At 36.1% G+C, this 21,886-nt stretch overlaps 1 protein-coding gene across 1 annotated transcript in view; it reads right to left on the bottom strand.

Annotated features, from left to right (window-relative positions):
- LOC149539647 (uncharacterized) overlaps positions 1–20,594 on the bottom strand; it is a 134,995-nt gene extending 114,401 nt beyond the window's left edge. The window contains exon 1 of the mRNA XM_089802602.1: positions 20,132–20,594. Within this exon, the coding sequence (XP_089658728.1) occupies positions 20,132–20,594 (463 nt within the window). The remainder of the gene's footprint in view (positions 1–20,131) is intronic.
- Between the last annotated feature and the right edge of the window lie 1,292 nt (positions 20,595–21,886).

The raw sequence follows: 21,886 nt of genomic DNA, 5'->3' as shown, positions 1-21,886 counted from the left end.
ATCATTAGTTTTATTCTTTTGATGATTGGCATTCAGTTTGATGTAATTTGTTTAAATATGAACAATGTTAGTTTTTTAAAATTTGAAGATTGATGTAACTTGTTTGAATATGAACAATGTTAGTTTTATAAAATTTGAGGATGGTGAGGTGGTTGGGAAGAAAAATGCTATGATATGACATCCATCATTTTTAAAACTAGTCCTTGCAGGAATTGGTGAAAAAAGATCTCAAGTTTCTTCTACAGAAGGAGCTCCGAAACAGTGATGTGGGTTCTCTTGGAAGAATTGTGCTTCCAAAAGTGAGTGTATTTTGTATTTAAATTTTTTTAAAACTATTTCCCTTCTATTGAATTTGTAATTCTTGGCTAATTTCTGTTACTTTGACTGACACAAAGATACAGTGTGGGTTCTCATGAATTTTTACTACAATGGATGAAGACATCTAGTTTGTATTTTGGTTTGAGAGGAATTAAGAAATAGAAAAGGCCTCTATAAACACTGCAATATTTTTCTAAATGGGAAAAATTTACAGAAAGAGGCTGAAGCCCATCTTCCCACCCTTACTGCTCGAGAAGGAATCGTATTATCAATGGAGGAGATTGATGGCCCAAGAAGATGGAACTTCAAATACAGGTCTTTGTCAAAAACCCATTTCAATAGTAAAAAAATTGATCTCTATAAAAACCCATTTTGAATTTAGAAACTTAATTTTGATTGAAAACCTATTTTGATAGTAGAAACCTAATTTTGATTGAAAACCTATTTTGATAGTAGAAATCCAAATTTTATCAAAAGCCCATTTGAATATTGTATTATATTAATGAATCAAGGCAGTGCTAGTTTTTGAATATTGTATTATATCATGAATTAAGGCAGTGCTCTTTAGAATCTAGTTTGGTCTCTTGAAGAAGGATAAAGTAAGACTCAAAAGTCTTTAGGCAACACTTTTGAAGACACTGCTTGATAGGGGCATTGCAACCCATAATGTTCCATGATGCAATCTTTATAAAGAAGGTGGAACCCTCTTCCTCTTCCCATACATACAAATAGAGGCACTTTTAGCTTGACTTCAAGCTTCACCATCTCTCCTCCTTAAATATAATTTAGATTTATGACCCCTTTCCTTGGAGATCTTGCCACAATTGGGGGAATTCCCTCCTTATATATTATCTATGATTCCAAGGATGCTTTCAGAGGGTTGGGAAACCATTTTAAGGGATTCAAGACTAATATCAGATTTTGAGGATTGGTCGAAAACTTGTTACATGCTTCTGAGTTTGGATTCAAATTTGATGTATAGAGGAGAAAATTTTCCATATTTGATATTTGATTCAAGCCTATCACATTATAGATTGACTCTAGTTCCATGGGAATTTACTCTGATATAATGTTAACTTTCTATTTCTCTACTGGGGTCAAGTTTCAATCATTCAAGAGCCATGGTTGGAGCTCCTACCATCTTGATAGTTCTATTTGGACCTCCTCATGTGTATAAGATACTTCATCCATTAAGTCACTAAACTAAAGCATTCTTGTCTTAAGGGAATTTATAATAGTTGTAACTTCTTCACTTTTAGCAGTCTCCAAGTTATTTAGAGACAAGAATAGTTGGAAAAAAGGTTGATACAGAGGGAGGGTATGGATCAAATTCATATACAAGACGAAAAATCCATAAGGAATTTCCTGCATGTGGACATTGGTAGAGATGTAAATGTCACTTCTATCCTAGTCAATAAGAGGTGGGGGGGGGGCTGAGGAAGTGGATTTGGATTTATTAAGGTTGTTATTGGAGATAATGATAGATTGTAGGGTTGGTTGAGGGGGAGGAGAAGCTAATTCCCTTAGTAGGGAATCAAGGGAAAAATGAGTTTTCTCCTTATAAAGAAAACCTTCATGGAGAATGCTGGGAAACCATATCAAGGGATTCAAGGCTAATATTAGATTTTGAGCATTGGTCCAAAACTTGCTACCTGCTTCTGAATTTGGATTCAAATTTAAAATATAGAGGAGAAAATTTTCAATATTTGGCATTTGATTCAAGCCTATCACATTATAGATTGACTCTAGTTCCATGGGAGTTTATTTTGATATAATGTTATCCTTCTATTTCTATACTCGGGTCAAGTTTGAATCATTCAGGAGCCATGGTTAGAGTTCCTACCATTTCAATAGTTCTATTTGAACCTCCTCATGTGTATGAGATACTTCATCCATTAAGTCACTAAACTAAAGTATTCTTGTCTTTAGGGAATTTATAATAGCTGTAACTTTTTCACTTTTAGCAGTCTCCAAGTTATTTAGACACAAGGACAGTTGGAAAATAGGTTGATACAGAGAGAGCGAGTGGATAAAATTCATATTTAAGAGGGAAAATCCACAAGGAAATTCCTACATGTGGGCATTGGTAGAGATGTAAATGTCACTTCTATCCAAGTCAACAAGAAGGGGGGAGGGGGTGAGGAAGTGGATTTGGATTTATTAGGGTTGTTATTGGAGATAATGATTGATTGTGAGGTTGGCTGAGGGGGAGGAGAAGTTGATTCCCTTAGTAGGGAATAGGGAGAAAAATGAGTTTTCTCCTTATAAATAAAACCTTCATGTTGAAGAAATCTAATAGAGATTGGGTTGTAACAAGGGCTTGTGGTTAGGGGAATCTAATTTAAGGGCCCACAGGAAGAGTTAGGGGGAGGAAAATTCCTACAAAAGAAAGACTCGGCTAGAATTCATATTGCCATGAAATAATTTAGGTGAGAAGATGAAGGATGAGTTGTCATTGATGATTAACATATCAGAAGGTTCCAAGTAGGGGTTAATGAAAACTAGAATCTTAAAATATTCTTGGGAGGATCTCAGCTTTTTGAATCCTAAGAAGGATCCAAAGCAATTACATATAATCTTTAGGATTTCCCAGTTGAGGAGGGAGATTGGAAGGGTTCGGAAATTGAACCAGGTTGGAATTCTTTGCGTTTTGAAGGAGAGGGGATTGAAATTAGAAGACCACTCAAAAAATAGGAAGGGAAATAATTCGAAGCATAATTTTCCCTCTTCTAAGAAATAATTCTTAAGAGATTCCACATAACATTCTATGCAAAAATTATTTATGTTCAATATGAGAAATACTTAATTGAGCCATAAACAAAGAGTTCCACCAATCAAACATCCTTGGAGAGTATTTTATGTTCTAGAATGCCAACAATTTGAAGGAGCTCAAAAATGCATCTACATTCAAAAGGGGAGCAGAGTTTTCTACCTAAGATTTATGAATATGAGGGTTAGGGTTTTTGGCCGATTCTTTGCTAATTGAATCATGGGATTTGCTACTGAACTCCAGAGATCCACCTAGAGCAATTTATTTTCTCTGGAAGCAAAAGGAGGAATGGAAGATGACAACTAAATAGCCTAAATCCCATCTACTTTGCAAAGGAAGGAATTATTGAGGGGGATGGGTGGAGCTTGGAGGGATTTCCTATTCCTTCAGGACTTGGTGCATCTCTCTTTCCTTGTCATGATTGGAGGACTAACTTTCCTGTATTGTAGAGCCAAGTGTAGGAACACACTTCTGGCATTTCTAAATAGCATTTTCTTTAGTCTCTTTTTAGTAACCTAGAACCAAGGAATTTCAACTTGGGACTAAGTGGGAGTGAAACAAGAAGGGAAACTAAAGATCTTCATCCTCCATATAGAGGATTGACTGAAGGGAGAAGAGGGAGGAGAAATGAATAACATAATGGAAATCCTTGCGGTGGTCAAGCATAGTGAATGTTTCCATCTCATAAGATGAAATATAATAATACTTCATTTTTCTATATAATTTACTTTAAAAGATAGTTATATTTAGAAAAAAATTAAAAATAATAAACAAAGTATATACAAATAAATAATACAATCATAATAAAAAAGAAACATGATTAAAATAATAAAAATAAAATAGTTCACTTAAGAAAACGTTGGTGGAGGGAAAACACATGTTCCTACTCTCACTTTATGCAATTTACTATTATCTTATTTTTAAAATATACTTCTTATTCTCATATATTAAATTTTATAATTTAATTATTATATTCTATTATATTTAGATATAATTTAACTTTTCTATACAATTTTTAATTTTTAATATAATTTACTTTGAAATATAAAAATGTAAATTAAAAATAACAATAAACAAAATACATACAAATAAATGATACAATTAGAAAGGAAACACAATATTAAAAAATAAATAAAAAATCCACTTTAAGGGAGGTGGTGGAGGAGCAATATATGTTTGTACCCTCACTTTATGCAATTTACTATCATTTTATATTTTATATAATATAATTCTTATTTTTATATATTAAACTTACTAATTTTATTATTATATTCTAGTATATTTTTAAAATATCATAATACTTAATTTTTCTATACAATTTTTATTTTTAATATAATTTACTTTGAAATATAATTATACTTAAAAATAAAATGTAAATTAAAAATAATGAAGAAAATACATACAAATAGATAATACAATCATAATAAAAAGGAAACACAATAATAATTAAACAAGGGGCTTGCAAGAGCTAGAGTCCCTTGTCTTTTGCTAAAAAAATAGATGATTGTTTTAGTGATTGATTTGTCAAATTTTGTATTAATCAATATATTTTAAAATATTAATCCATAAGTATGTAATTGGAAGATAATGTACAAATATATAGTGTGGATAAGATCCAATGCATTTCTTGCAAACAATTTTATGGTAACAAAATTAATACTAGTTATTGTAAATAAATCTATTTTAAATAGACAATAATAAAATAATTATATATACTTATTTCAATCTATATTCATAGTTAAAATTGTTGGGAAACTTATTATTTAATAGAAAAGACAAGTTATGTTGTATGCAAAAAGCAATAATCATATTTGTCTGTTAAACAAAATTCATATTTCATTGCAAAATAGAATCCAATAAATAAACAACATTTATAATAATGTTTGAACTTGGAAGATATTTGAATTTTTTATTTGAAATAAAATCAACAATATTGAAAGGAATATGCAATATAGGCCATAATATTTTAAGGACAACAACAACAATATTCTCCATTTGTCAAGAGGGAAAATAATAAAGAAATGCATTGATACACCTCCATATGTTTCCTAAAATGAAGAACAAAAATATTTTAGTTGTGTATATAGGTAAATCCCAAAAAAATTGGACAAAAAAAATTTAAGACCATTGTTGTTGCTTGTGTTCAGATAAAAAAAAAAGGAGGAACTTTTATAGAGTATTTTTGAAGGCATTGTTAACATCCAAACAGGAGGCTACAAACCTTTAAACAATTAATATCTACCTGAAAATAATTGTGGAAAGAATAGAGAAAGGAGAAACACCATGAACAATTATTTAAACATAAATGAACAATTTTTTGAAATGAATATAAAAAAGAAATATTAAATGCTCTCAATTAAGGTCATCAATTAACTACACTAAAACATACGTTATTTCCATGACCTGAAAAATATAACCAAAACTAACTATTTATCAGCTATAGCCAAGGAAATTCATTATCAATAAACAAATAATATGAATAAATGAGAAGACAAGACTAGACAATACATCACCCATTGTAATAAAATAGTAAGAGTTTATAAAAAAGAAGAAGTTATTATGTGTGTAAAACAAAAATAACTCACATCATCCACTGTAATAAAATAGTAAGAGTTTGTAAAAAAAAAGTTATTGTGTGTGTAAAACAAAAATAACTTAAAAGGTAGGCGAAATTTTATTTTAGCAAGTACTGTTTATTAAAAAGGAAAATATTTTGAAAGGAATGTTTTGACTATTTCATAAAATAATTATTGAGTTGGATGGGCAATATCATTATTGCAAACTGAATAATCTTGAAAAAAAATCCTCTGAAAAATTATTATGGGCAGTGCTGTATATGTTGAGGAAGATTGATGATAATAATGAAATAAAATGTAACATTGTGTGTAACAAACCAAGTTCTTTGAATCATAATCTAATATAAATGATAGAGCTCAAGATTTATTTATCTGAGTATTCTAAATGTTCCAGAAAATCATTGCACAGTACATTGTATGAAATACTAGTATTCTAGCTATTCCAAGGGCTAATTGTTTCCAAACTATGAGGCAAGATTTAGAGAAAGCGTGACATACAGACAAGGAGGAATATCAAATATAGTTACAAGAGTAGGAGACAATCTAGGTAACAATCCAAAAGCCCCCCCCACCATTAATAATAGAGTTGTTAGAGTGATCAGAACTAGCGACACTATTGGCATGGCTAGAATCCACAATATTATAGTTCTTCACAACTTGCAAATAAATATGTAAGTCTCATCATTCCTGGTCTCAAAAATTCCTCTTCTCATGCAAAAAATGCCACATCATAAGAAGATGCATTTTAAAGAATTTTTTTTTTTTAGCCTTAAAAATATGGATTTTAATAGATGTTTAATACTTATCTCCTTCAATATTTAAGTTATTTCTAAAATCCACATGAAAATAATTGGCACTATGGAGGCATTTGGTTCTGTTGAGGTTACTAAAAAAGGTTTACTCAATGTCTTTCATGGAGTCTATAATTTTTTCTACATTATGTTAGAACACTTAGATTATACGGCTTCAAAAACCTTATTTGTTCAGAGACATATATCTAACTTTGTCGAAAAAAATCAATGCCTCTAACATTTTCTATACCCTGATGGAGGGTTTCAAATGAGCTTTTTATCATAATATTGTATGAGAACTGAAAATATCTACACGCCTTTGAAAATATCTTCTCCATTATTTAAATGCTTCCCTAGATTGCCGATTTGGCTAGCAAGATCATCTAATTTCATATCTTCCAAACTCAAATACTTTCTAAAGAACTCTCAGCCTTTGCATCATTTCTTTCAATAACTTCTTCAATTTATTTCTTAACCATAAGGCCTTTATGATGACTAGGTGGAAAGATGAACTGTTCAAACTAGACCTAAGAACAAGGGCTTTTATTTTTAACTAACTTTCAATCACTTCCATTCTCATCTTCATCTTTGCATCCAAATTCTTGAGGCATTTTTGTCCTAGGGCATGCAATAGAAGTTGATGTAGTACGTGGAAAAACTTCCTATTTGTGATCATGACTCTTACTTAACTCTTGCTTAATCCATCAGACCTTTTTACTTACTAAACCATGTTTTGATCTTTTAGAGAAAAGATAGTTGAATACACCAATTTGTCCCTCAAAATATCACATGTAACAATCGGTCTAAAAAATTGAAGGCAAAAAAATGATTAATTGGATAGCAAAAAAAAATTATGAAATTTACTACAAGATGGGCCAAACAGTAGAATATTCACTCTGAAAACAAAGCCCTATCTTTTAAAAATATTTCTTTAAAAAAGAGATGTCAAAGAATATGTACTTGGCTAAGGAGGATAATGGATATGTGGCCAAGGAGGAGCTTCACATTGAATGGTAGCACAAACTGAAAGTTAGTAGCTACGAATATAAAAAATGCCCAAAACATAGAAAATTATAGAAAGAAAAAGAATGAAGATGTCTGGAGTCTTCCACACAATGACAAAAACTATCTACTATTAATTTAATAATGAGAGTAGACATCCTTTGCTAAAGTATAATGTTGAAAACCATTTTTATCCAAGGAGTACATAACATACCACTCTGACTTGGGGTTTTCATTACTTGAAGAATATGAACTCTGTATAACTCTATTTTAATGTGTTCTTAAGAATAGATTCCTTGCAACAAATACAAACCCTTTATAAAAATATATAAGGCTATTGTAATACAATACAAATCCAATATTGATGTGATATGAATAAAAAAAACTCAAATAATATATAAGACAAGAAAGCTATAAGGCAGAATGAGCCATAGAATATAATGGAGAAAATGGAGAAAGAAAACTACATTGGTTTTACTTATCTCTAACCCAACCCAAAAAAACACCAAAGCTTTGTGAGTATTCTAGAAAGCAAGTATGAAATATAAAACAACTACCATATAATGGCTAAGTACTTGCCTTAGTTTTAATAGTTTTTAGTATAAATCTAATGTTAAAAAAATAATTTTATTATAGTATATAAAATTTTTTTATCAACACAAATCTTATATAGTTAAATTCTATTCATATATGGGTAAGTGCACAATGTTGTGGTGCCAAAAGGGGAGTATAAGTGGACACCTTTTTCCTAAAATTTGTAAATTTTGAACTTCAACAAGAATTTGAAGATAGTTACGCTCAAAATTTTTAGATAAGACAAAAAAAAAAGTCGTAGTCTTTTGAATCTAGTTTCTAAACTAATAATTTTTTTTCAAAATGGTTTAGTTTTAGGTCCTCAAAAAAGGGGGCCACAAAAAGTGGTACTGTTTATTCTAAAAAAACATAGCACAGTACAAAGTGTGGCCCCCTAAAAATTTTAACTTTTTTTTTTTGAAAATTTTTAATCGCTCTGGTCAAAAGTTACTTAACACTATGTAGTTTATCCCAGATTTTTTGAGTAATTTTATAATGTCTATTTTTTTTTTAAAGAATTTTTTAACTAGACACATCCCAAAAACGTGAAATATCTGTGTGCTCCCCCTAGAAATAATTGAAAAGTAATCTAAAATAAATTTTTTTTTTTTTTTCAAAATGTGTAGAATGGAGTCTAGTTTCTAAAAAACTAAGTTGTTACAAAAATCAATGAACGAGCTAAAATCTATAGCCCAATTAGTACGTGGTGGTTTTTGACAAAACATGAACATACATTCAAAAGAAATTATAGATGAAAGGCTTGAAATAGTTCAAATTAAAATTAAATTATATGGTCAGATAGCTAACACAAAGACCTATAATGTTATGTAACCTGATCTTATCGATACCCAACCATGAGAAATCTTGAAGAGGAGCACAGAAGAAAAAAAAATCATTTTTTGTATGCTTGCTGGAAAACATGTCTCAGCCCTGTTCATCAAATCCAAACCTTTGGGTTGGATCTCCAAGGCAAAACCAAGCCTTAGGCTTGGGTTTGATTAAGGTTTAAATAGCACGTGTGCCCTCTAGCACACACGTGCTATAGCGTTCACGTGCTATAGCATGCACATGCTATTTAAACCTCAGCTCTTAATAGGGCGCACTATAGTGCATGCGCGCTATAGGGCGTAAGCACTATAGTGCTCACGCACTATTAAGATGTAAGTTGCAAAAGAGAACTAGGTGGGGGGGGGATAGGGGAATGGCTATGTGTGTGCATGAAAGAGATAGAGAGAAAGTAGGGGATAGGAGAGGGGAGAGAGTATAGGATGGGAGAGAGAAAGTGAGAAAGAGTAGAGGTGGCAAAGAGAGTATAGGATGAGAGAGAGAGACTAGGGTGGCAAAGAGAGGAAGTGTGAGAGAGAGTATGGGTGGAAAAGAGAGAGTGCAGGATGGGGGAAGGAGATTTAAAGTAGGGGATGGGAGAGAGAGGAAGTGTGAGAGTGAGTACAGGTTGGGAGAGAGAGATTAAGAGTAGGGGATGAAGGAGAGAGAGAGTAGTGATGGGAGACAGAGTGGGAGAAGAAGAACTTGAGAGAGAGGAGGATGGGAGTGCATGTGTGTGAAAGAGAGAGAGTATGGAATGGGAGAGGGGGAAGACAAAGTAGCTCAAGAGAGAGTAGGGGATGGAAGAGAGAGTAGGTGATGGGAGAGGGAGTGGGAGAGGGGGAGACAGGGGGGAATAGAAATGTGTGTGTGTGTGTGTGTGTGTGTGTGTGTGTGTGTGTGTGTGTGAGAGAGAGAGAGAGAGAGAGAGAGAGAATAGGGGATAGGAGAGAGTGTGAAAATTTAAGAGAGACTAGAGGGTAGCAGAGAGAGAGAGAGTGGAGAGTGAGAGAGTAAGAGTGAGAGTGAGAGAGAGAGTAGGCAGTGGGAGAGGGAGTGGGAGAGGGAGAGAAAGTGAGAGAAAAAGTAGGAGATGGAAGAGGAGACAGGGAGGATGGGTGTGTGTGTGTCAAAGAGGGAGAGTCAAGAATGAGAGAGCGGAGAGAGAGATAGAGAGAGTAGGCAATGGTAGAGGGATGAGAGAGAGAGAGAGAGAGAGAGAGAGAGTAGGCAGTGGCAGAGGGAGTGAGAGGGAGAGAGAGGTGGAATGGAAGCATTTAAGAGAGATAGAGTAGGCGATGGGAGAGAGTAGACAGTGGGACAAGGACTACGAGAGAGAGAAAGGGGGGGAATGGGAATGTGTATTTATTTATAAGAGAGATAGAGTAAAGGATGGGAGAGAGTGTGAGAGTTTGAGAGAAAGTAGTAGGGGATGGGAGAGAGAGTGAGAGTAAGGGATGGGAGGGAGAGAGAGAGAGAGAGAGAGAGAGAGAGAGAGAGAGAGAGAGAGAGAGAGTAGAGAGGAAGAAAGAGAACTTGAGAGAGATATACAATAGGCAGTAGGAGAGGGAGTGGGAGAGGGAGAGGGAGAGGGAGAGAAATAGGGGGGATGGGAGTGTGTGTGATAGATGTAGAGAGTAGGGGATGGGAGAGAAGAAGAAGAGTGGGGGGATAAGAGTGTGTGTATCTATGAAAGTGAGAGAGTAGGAGATGGGAGAGAGTGTGAAAGTGTGAAAGTAGGGGGTGAAAGAGAGAGAGTACGATGATGGGGGAGAGAAAGTAAGAGATGGGAGAGGAAAAGAGAGAGGGGGGATGGGATTGTGTATGTGTAAGAGACATAGAGCAGGCGATGGGAGAGAGTGTGAGAGTGTGAGAGTAGGGGGTGGATGAGAGAGAGAGTACAACGATGGGGGAGAGAAAGTAGGTGGTGGGAGAGGGAAAGAGAGAGGGGGGATGGGGGTGTATGTGTAAGAGAGATAGAGTAGGGGATGGGAGAGAGTGAGAGTGTGAGAGAGTAGGGGATGGGGAGAGTGTGAGAGTGTGAGAGAGTAGGGGATGGGAGATGAGAGAGAGAGAAAGGAATGGGGGAGAGAAAGTAGGCGGTGGGAGAGAGAGTGGGAGAGGTAGAGAAAGCTTGTACAAGATGGGAGAGAGAGAGTAGAGAGGGAGAGAGAGAACTTGAGAGAGAGATAGTAGGTAGTAGTAGTGTGAGTGTGAGAGAGAGTAGGGGGTGGTAAAGAGAGTACGATGATGGGGGAGAGAAAATAGGCAGTGGGAGAGGGAGAGAGAGGGGGAATGGGAATGTGTGTAAGAGTGAAAAATTAGGGGATGGAAGAGAAGAGAGAGAGTAGGGGATGGGGGAGAGAAATTAGGTGGTAGGAGAGGGAGAGAGATAGGGGGGATAAGAGTGTGTGTGAGAGATCTAAAGAGCTAGGTATGGGAGAGGAGAGGGGGTGAGAGAGTTAGAGAGAGTAGGTGGTAGGAGAGGGAGAGTGAGAGAGAGTAGGAAGAGAGAGAGGGAGGGGATGGGAGAGAGAGTAGGGAGGATAGAGAGTAGGGAGGATGGAGAGTGATGTGTTTTGAGAAAGTAGGGGATGGCAGAGAAAGAGTACGACGATGGGGGAGAGAAAGTAGTTGGTGGGAGAGGAAAAGAGAGAGGGGGGATGGGAGTGTGTGTGTGTAAGAGAGATAGAGCAGGGAATGGGACAGAGTGTGAGAGTGTGAGAGTAGGGGCTGGCAGAGAGAGAGAGTACAGTGATGGGGGAGAGAAAGTAGGCAGTGGGAGAGGGAAAGAGAGAGGGGGGGATGGGGGTGTATGTGTAAGAGAGATAGAGTAGGGGATGGGAGAGAGTGAGAGTGTGAGAGAGTAGGGGATGGGAGAGAAGAGAGAGAGTAGGGGATGGGAGATGAGAGAGAGAGAGAGCAGGAGATGGGGGAGAGAAAGTAGGTTATGGGAGAGAGAGTGGGAGAGGCAGAGAGAGCTTGTACAAGATGGGGGAGAGAGAGTAGAGAGGGAGAGAGAGAACTTGAGAGAGAGAGAGATAGTAGGTAGTAGTAGTGTGAGGGTGAGAGAGAGTAGGGGGTGGTAGAGAGAGTACGATGATGGGGGAGAGAAAGTAGGTGGCAAGAGAGGGAGAGAGAGGGGGAATGGGAATGTGTGTAAGAGAGACAAACTAGGGGATGGGAGAGAAGAGAGAGAGTAGGGGATGGGGGAGAGAAATTAGGTGGTAGGAGAGGAGAGGGAGAGAGATAGGGGGGATAAGAGTGTGTTTGAGAGATCTAAAGTGCCGAGGATGGGAGAGGAGAGGGGGTGAGAGAGGTAGAGAGAGTAGGTGGTGGGAGAGGGAGAGTGAGAGAGAGTAAAGGATGGGAGAGAGTAGGAAGAGAGAGAGGGAGGGGATGGGGGAGAGAGTAGGAAGGATAGAGAGTAGGGAGGATGGGGAGTGATGTGTTTTGAGAAAGTAGGGGGTGGCAGAGAGAGAGTACGACGACGGGGGAAGGGAAAGTAGACGATGGAAAAGGAAAAGAGAGAGGGGGGATGGGAGTGTGTGTGTAAGAGAGATAGAGCAGGGGATGGGACAGAGTGTGAGAGTAGGGGGTGGCAGAGAGAGAGTATGATGATGGGGGAGAGAAAGTAGGTGATGGGAGAGGGAAAGAGAGATGGGGGGATGCAGGTGTATGTGTAAGAGAGATAGAGTAGGGGATGGGAGAGAGTGAGAGTGTGAGAGAGTAGGGGATGGGAGAGAGTGAAAGTGTGAGAGAGTAGGGGATGGGAGAGAAGAAAGAGAGTAGGGGATGGGGGAGAGTGTGAGAGTGTTAGAGAGTAGGGGATGGGAGATGAGAGAGAGAGAGCAGGGGATGGGGGAGAGAAAGTAGGCGATGGGAGAGAGAGTGGGAGAGGGAGAGAGAGCTTGTACAAGATGGGGGGGAGAGAGTAGAGAGGGAGAGAGAGAACTTGAGAGATAGATCTAGTAGGTAGTAGTAGTGTGAGGGTGAGAGAGAGTAGTGGGTGGTAGAGAGAGTACGACAATGGGGGAGAGAAAGTAGGTAGCGGGAGAGGGAGAGAGAGGGGGAATGAGAATGTGTGTAAGAGAGACAAAGTAGGGGATGGGAGAGAAGAGAGAGAGTAGGGGATGGTGGAGAGAAATTAGGTGGTGGGAGAGGGAGAGGGAGAGAGATAAGAGGGATAAGAGTGTGTGTGAGAGATCTAAAGAGTCAAGGATGGGAGAGGAGAGGGGGTGAGAGAGGTAGAGAGAGTAGGTGGTGGGAGAGGGAGGGTGAGAGAGAGTAAAGGATAGGAGAGAGTAGGAAGAGAGAGAAGGAGGGGATGGGAGAGAGAGTAGGGAGGATAGAGAGTAGGGAGGATGGGGAGTGATGTGTTTTGAGATAGTGCGTATGCACTTTATAGTATTTGACAAGCTTTAGTTCTTCAATATCCTATTTGACAAGCTTTCCATAGACATTTATTTGCCATACTAAGTATTTTTGAAAACATATTTGAGTAGAAGCACTATAGTAGATACTACATGATGTTTTAACAAATAAAGTAATGGGTTAAAGACTATTATTTCCAAGGTATTATGTCATAGTATTTTAATTGTAATGATCTTAGACTAATGATATTATTGAAGGTAACTTTGACATGCAGCAAGAAAGACAACCTACAGCCAAGGCTATATTGTGCCTACAACCAAAGCCATAAATGCTCACAGCCAAAGCCACTAGTGCACATATCCAAAGCCATGGATGCTTATAGCCAAAGTTACGAGTGTTCATAGCCAAAGCCATGAGTACATGAAGTCGATGATCACAATTGTTTACAACTATTCACCAGAAATAGCTTCTTTGTAGTTTTTGAGAAATACTAATAAAGCAAAAAATAACATCTACTAGTTGGTAGACATAATGGCAACTCTCTAGCAATTGAATTTAATTTCATACATGCACCTATCTAATTTAATGTCATACACGAACATATCTAATTTAACGTCATACATGAACAAACATATAATATAAAATGATAACCAATAATGTCATATACATTAACAAACACATAATATATTATGATAACCAATAATGTCGTATATGAACAAAAATATCATATATTAACCAATAATGTCATACATCAAATATAGAATGTCATATGTACATCAAATGTATGTCGAATATGTCTTTCTAATGCCTATATATATACATGATGAAGGAAAAAAGTATATATATATATATATATATATATATATATATATATATATATATATATATATATATATGTATCAAATATCTCAACTACATCTTTTCCTAAACAAGTCTCTCGACGTCCTCTGCCATCGTGTGGAGGGAGACAGTGGAGATGACGGGGCCCTCCTGACACGCTCACTTGACCTCTTGTTGAGGCTCTTCTCCAGGTCCAACTGATACAAAGAAAGTAGATATGAATCAATATTTATTATACATTGAAATCAAATATATGTACACACAAAATCAATTATTTTCTTACCGCCAACAAATAGTCACTCTGTAAGTCCACCTCAAATACTTGTGGACGATCAGGCATGACAAGACACTACAAAAATTCAATAAATATAATCACTTATAAATAACATTAGAAATTTTGAGATTAACTATTATAAACAACAACTAAAATGAAGCAATTTTTTTCATACCTCTGTCAATGGTTGTGAGCTAGCCATAGCTGCGGCCACTCCACTATCAACAGGCTGTTGCAGATGAGGAGGTGTGTCCAACATCATGAGCTGCATGTCATACAATACATGTTATATCTAACATGAAACATGAAATAAATATAATCAAATGAATTAAATTAACATGAAACAACTGTACCTGTGTGAAGCTCGTATGATGTCTCTACTCTGTGTCTGTGGTAAAGGTTGAGGGTCCTATGGAGAACTGATGCACATGCATAATTTTTTTTGTCAATCCTTAATATGATTATGTAATAAATATATGTATTAATTAAAATGATTAAATTGATACATACCTCAGGACTCGTCGAAGGGACAAAAAATGGGCCTGGAGGATCGCTGCTCTGCCCAGCAACACTTTGACCCTAAATTTTGAACAATGTTAATAAATGCTAATTAATTAATCATTCACTATACATATGAAATGCGATCAAATTAGTAATTTACCTATGTGTCAATGCCAAATGTCTCATTCAGGAACTCATTGGTGACAAGCCCATCATCTGCAGCATCTCCAGCATCAGTGCCAAATGTGCATAGGGATCTGCATGTAGTGCACATGTGACCACGATGCATAGAAGGCTCCCCCTCAACTAATGGGCTTGTGGAATGGATGAGGGTCCGCGTCAAAGCATTAATGGTCCCTAGAATGCTGGCCTCTACATGTTCCTTCACAACTGAAGGAATAATCACATGCTCATGATGTGGATGGACCATAGGTGCCCTAATTACATTAGGGTCATGACGTGCTCCTGGCCTCTCTAATGATGACCCCCCCCTCTACCTTGGGAGTCTAACATATCAAAATAATTGCAGATCTCCCCAAGGAAAAACTCACAATATAAATTCTTCAAAAAATACATGGGGACCTCGTGATTGTTGCAAGGAGGGGCATCAAAAACCATCCACCATCTATCCTGAAAATTATTTCTAATAGCAAATTGTATGCACCAATGGATGGGGAATCGTTTAGTACCCTCTCTAACAGTATTTGGCTCACCGAGTTTTCTAAATAATGCACATATACTACCTTTTGATATTTCTTTTTTTTTTAACATCTTCATATGACAATTTATTTGCATAAAATCTTTTTTTTTCATCCCTCTTAGCCCGCCAAATATCTAACTGACCACTAACTGAGGCTATCTGAGTGTTAATGGATTCGAGGGATGATGTCGATTGAGCCCTCATTGGATTGGTTTGTCCAGATTCTTTCAACCGAGCAATGAGTCTTTCTAATTCAATTTTGCCTCTCTGTATTTCATTTCTTATATTTTCTTGTGTGCCTAGCGGAGGTCTTGCAATTGGTTCAGGTTGTGGAATTTATTGTTCTTCTTGAAGAGGGTTTTGATTTTGAGGTTCTTGAGAGTTTTGTGGATTTTTCGATTGATTATGGACATTTCTTGATAAAAAATCAATTGAAATCCAACTAAATAAACAAATCTAAATGAAATTTGTAAAAACCCTACAAAAGAATATCAAAAACCAATAAAACAATATGGAAAACATATTAAACAATGCAAAGTTAAGTTTATATCACTTACTTCGTCATCGTGGGTGTGCTCGTTGTCTTGGATTTCGTCGGTGAGGAGGCATTTTGGCAAACGGTGGTCAATTTTTGCTATCAAACCTGCGTACGCATTGTTGGAGAGCCAAAAAACAAAATGAAAATGATGGGCCGCGGGTTTGCAGCCCATCATATAACTTTTTGGACATCAGAATAGTGCGTACGCGCTATTGAAAATTAGAAAAAAAAAAAAAAAAACTTGTCATCTTTTTGGCACCACAACTCAGTGCATATGCCCATATATCATATATACTATTATAAATAAATTATAATATGAAAGTAAAAATATTTTAATAATAATAATATATAATAGTGTTTCTCAAAATATTATATAATATAAGTATAGATAAATCTTTTTAAAATATTTTAGTTGAATGATTTTTTTTTCTTCTTAAAAATAGAATATTAAAAGTATAAACATCTAAACTAACTTACTCAAATAAAAATATTTAACTTCAATCTTGCCATATAAGACTCAAAACGATTCACCCAATCAAATCATCAAAAAATATTGAATAGAAATTATGTAGTTAAAAAACTTGCATCTAATTGTGCATTTTATAATTAAATTTCAAATGATAAATTTAAACTCATAAAAGTAACAAGTGCCACGTAGTGACATGTACTTGCCTTATAATTTAATTGTATTTGTAATAAGTTTATAGAATATAATTGTTATTTTTATATTTTAAATACAATTAATTTAGTCTAATTCAAATGTTCTTTTACTCAAGACTTAATTATAGTTAGAAAAATTATGTGAAAATGGAAAAATAATTCATAATTAATAAATTTTAGTGTATAGTTATAAATAAACTAATAGAATTGTTGAAAAAATGAAAACAAATTACATTATTAATTTTAATGTAGGCAACTCTTTTTAGCATGAATCTACAATGTAATCAATATTAAAATTAATATATGTTCTTAATGTGGTATCTGTTTCATACATTTTATTTACAGTTAATCTTTTTAAAATGTTATATACACTTCAATTATAATTTCATGTTTTTATATTAAATTTAAGTTTTTTAAAAAAATGAACTTCCACTTAGAAAAAGTCTAAGATAACACAATTTTTTAATTAATAAAAATATTCCAAAATTTTTTCATCACAATAATCCACATATATCTAGAAACCTAAGTAAATTTATTTTATTGCATTTTATATAAGGGTAGTTTAATTTTATGACTTTTGTTATATTTTATTTTAAAATTAAGTTTTTCTTTTATATTTTATTTATATGTCTTTTTATATACATAGTAATGTGTTTATTTTCCCTCTTACAAAACTTCATTATTAATGATATATCAGTATAAGTGCTTTGTAACTACGAGAATTTTGCCGAAAAGATTGCAATATGAAGAACCTCCAAAAAAAGGGCTCCTATAACACAAAACCATTAGCCAATCATATCATTTGTATAAAATATAAAAATTATAAACGAATAACAAAAATTTACAAGTATTTGAAATTATAAACGAATAACAAAACTTTATAAGTATTTGAATTATTCAAAAATAAATACTTGTGATTGGATGATAGATGATAAACTAATACAATACTTGTGCAAATTGAATGCAATAGTACTAGCGTACAAGTACAATAAGATGAAATGCAATACACAATAAAATGCATATATGGCAGAAGTTTAATGAATATAATGCAATCACTAAGGCCAAATTAAATGCTGGTCCTTTATTTATGCCACTTTCTTTTCACATAGTAACAAAATAATTTCAATAGATTTTTAAAAATGTTTAAATCACTAACAAAAATAGTAATAAATTTAAGTGTGAAAAATGTGTGTTTTTTTTTAAAAGAGAAAGGGGTAAAAATTTATTCAAATAACTCCAAATTACAATGCAAAGGCCAGAGGCCCATAGAATCACTACATATGTCTATCCTCCAATAAAAGCTGATCAATAATCCTACAATAATCAGAAGGTAATCCTTCCCTACCACTAATATCCCAATTATCCACCTTCTTTGAAGCCCACTTTGCCAAACAATCTACCACCTTGTTCCATTCTGAAGAGATATGATGAAAGGAGACAGAATCGAAGGAACTACAAAGACTTAAAATTTGTCTTACCAAAGAGGCTAATTCCCAATTAACATTCTCCCAACTCTGGTTATTTAACATATCAACAACAATCTGAGAGTCAGACTCACATATGATCTTTTTTTAGCCTAAAGAGCATCCTCTCTCAACAACAATCTTAATAGCCAGGGCCTCCATCAAATTATTAGAGTGCTGACCCTTATAGATAGAGAAAAGAAAAACCACCTCACCCTCATTACTTCTACCTATAGCTCCAATACCAACATGACTAGGATTCCCCCGAGAAGAGCCATCTGTATTAATCTTCAAGATTCTAGTCAGGGGAGGGGTCCATCTCCCCACCCTACAAACACGTTTCTTACCATACCAATGCCTTTTTCTAAATGTATGCCCCCGATTATTACCATTCAAATTTAAATTCCTCACAATAGCTTGGTCACTCGGATCTATACTTTCAGGCATATCACATTTTGCAAAAATAGTCTCCTGAAGCCTACCAAGATCTTCCTCCACATCTGAGGGCTATCCAATTTGGAATCACAAAAGATTCTATGATTCCTTTCCAACCAAAGGTTCTAGAGAATAAGAACCGGTCCAACCATCCAAGCAACTTGCAAAAGAAAGTCTTCATTGGAGGTCTGCCCAAGCCTTCCCAAAAGTCGGTGAGAGAAGTGGCATGGATACAACCATACCACCAAGCCTCCCACCATCTATGGCATATTTCCCTAAAAAAAGGGTAGAGAAAAAACAAGTGAGAGATACATTCTTCATTATGCGCACATAAGAAGTAGATAGAAGGTCCTTGGAAGCCTCTTTTGCGAATATTCTCCCACGTGAGACACTTCTTTTGAGCTAACATTCATAAGAAAAAATTACATTTGGGCCAAGAAAAAATATTCCAAACCTTCTTCCACATGTGTACTTTCGCCGAACCATGCAGGTTCCTGTCAAGCATAGCATAGCCTTGAGCTATCGAGAATTTTCCTTTAGGACTAGGACTCCAAGCCAAAATATCTCTCTCCCTGAGAGAGCTACAAAACCTACCCTCCAACACATGAGCAAGAAGTGCACAATCCTCTTTAGAGCCACCAACAGGCCACTCTTGAGAATCCTTCGAGCAAGTCACCTCCACCTGACCCAAAAGCTTGATAGTTTGAAAGTGCTCCACCTTAAACCAGTCAGCATTAGTAAAAGCATGACAAAGAGGTTGAAGCTGGGGAAAGCTAGAGATCAAGGGCAGGTGACCATCCCAAGAGTCTTGCCAAAATAGAGCATCCAATCCACTATTACAAATCCAAAAAAGACCCTCCTTAATCAGCTGGGCTCCCTTCTTAAGGGTATTCCAAACACAAGAACCTTTCCCCACCAAAGTGAGCCTTGGTAAATCTGAGCTATCAACCCCAAGAAAGTACTTATGAGTAAGAATCCTGGCCCAATCCAAATGCTGATTGTTGCACCATCTTCAATATAGCTTAGCAGCCAGTGTTGTGACAACTAGAGTCATAGACCTAAGACTGAGGCCCCTAGCATGCTTTGGCCTGCAAACATACTCCCACTAAACTAGACTCCACTTTGATGAGAGGAGGGTACCAGACCAAAGAAACTGTCAAGATAGAGCATCAAAATCCTTCACAAAGGAAGAAGGGGGAACTTGCACACCGCACCTATAAATAGGGAAAGTTTTCACCACAATTTTTAGAAGGACCGCTCTCCCAGCAGAAGAAAGCCATCTGTAAGTCCAATGATTGAATTTGCTCTAGAACTTATCAAAGAGTCCTTGCCAATACACCTGATACTAAGATCCAAAAGCCAAGGGGACCCCAAGGTATATCAGGGGGAGAGAGCCAATCTGAAATCTAAGGATCCTGGCAATCTTGTTTTGGATAGGCTGCGGGGTATTGAAGAATTAAATGGAAGATTTTCCACCATTTATGCACTTACTTGAAGCCCTCAAGTAGATATCTAGAGCCCGCCTGAAGTTCGCAGCTTCACTAACTCTGGCAGAGCCCATCAATGCAGTATCATCCACAAACTGGAGGTGAGAATAGGAAGGGAGAGAGTTGTCCCAACTCCAACCTTGAATAAGACCCCACTCCACTTGAGACTTAATTAATCTTCCAAGACCTTCTACCATGATAATGAATAAGTAAGGAGATAAAGGATCCCCGTGTCGAAGTCCCTGAGAAGCACTAAACAAATCAGATGGTTCCTCATTTATAAGAATAGAATAGGAAGTGGAGGTCACACAACTAAGAATCCAGTTCACCCACTCCTCAGCAAAACCAAATGCCAATAGAATGTTTTGTAAAAATTCCCTGCTCAACCGATCATAAGCTTTAGCCATGTCAAGCTTCATAAACATAGGCCTCTCCTTAGAATTAGCCATAGAATGAATAGCTTCCATTGCAACCACAACACCATCCAAAATTTTCCTTCCTTCAACAAAACCACCTTGCTTCGGAGAGATCAAAGAACTAAGAAGAGGCTTAAGTCTCTCAGCAATCAGCTTAGTGATAATCTTATAAACAACATTACAAAGTGCAATAGGTCTAAATTGAGTCAGTTGATTAGCCCTCCTATTTAGGTATTAGAATTAAGAAAGTAGAATTCATGGATCTGAGCATCTGTTTGTTTCTATGTGCTTTTTGAACCACATCAAGGAGATCAAACTTCACTATTTTCTAGAACTCTTGAAAGAACTCAATTGAAAATCCATCAGGGCTAGGAGGCTTACATTTCTTCATGTTAAAAACTACTTTCTCCAATTTAGTCAGCAAGATAGGATGTAAGAGAGCCTCATTCATCTCCACAGAAATAAGGTGAGGAATGTAGTCCAAGATCTCCTTCTTCTCCTCCCTATCATCAAGATCTCCTTAGAAAAGAGATTTGAAAAATAGTTGATTGCAGCCCTCAAAATATCACAATTGGAAGAAAGATGATCCTCTTCAAGCTAGATCAAAGAGGATAAAGAATTCCCCTGTCTCTGAGCCTTGACCAAATTATGGAAGAATGCAGTGTTCCTATCCCCCTCCTAAAGCCAGTCAACACAAGATTTTTTCTTCCAAAAAATCTCCTCTCAAAGCTCCCACTCTTCTAATCCTTTAAGGGCCAAGGACTCAGCTTCACTTAGGCCAATAGTCCTCCCTTGATCCTGAATCAACCGAGTAATGTTTTCTAACTTAGTCTGAACAACAATCCTTTGAGCCTGTAGATTCCCAAAACTTTGTTTATTCCACCTCTTAAGCCTATACTTAACATGTTAGAGCCTCATATAGAAAGTATACATTGCCATCCAGTGGGTAGGTATCCCCTCATACCACCAATCCACCATTAGGTCCTACAAAGACTGGTCTCTTAACCACATTAACTGAAACTTAAAAGAAGGGATTTTGGTGATTCCATAAACAGTAGTCAAGAGCTTGATGGGCCAATGATCCAGGCCTCTCCAATCAAGAATTTTTGAACTGGTGATCAGCCTGCTATTCATCAAATAACAGGAAACCAAAAATTTGTCGAGTCTTTCTGAGATAGCCTCAACACCACATCTCCTATTATTCCATGTAAAAACACCATTATTCTGCTTCACATCAATGAGCTTCAAGGAATCTATCATATCTCTAAGAAGATTTGCAGAAGGGTCCAGCCTGACAATCCCACAATGTTTTTCATCTAAACTAGTAATAGAGTTAAAATCCC

Source organism: Cupressus sempervirens, chromosome 9 (assembly GCF_028749045.1).
Source record: "Cupressus sempervirens isolate cs-2001-9-10 chromosome 9, ASM2874904v1, whole genome shotgun sequence".
NCBI classification, from domain to species: domain Eukaryota; kingdom Viridiplantae; phylum Streptophyta; class Pinopsida; order Cupressales; family Cupressaceae; genus Cupressus; species Cupressus sempervirens.
This window is presented reverse-complemented; position numbering and strand designations above follow the sequence as displayed.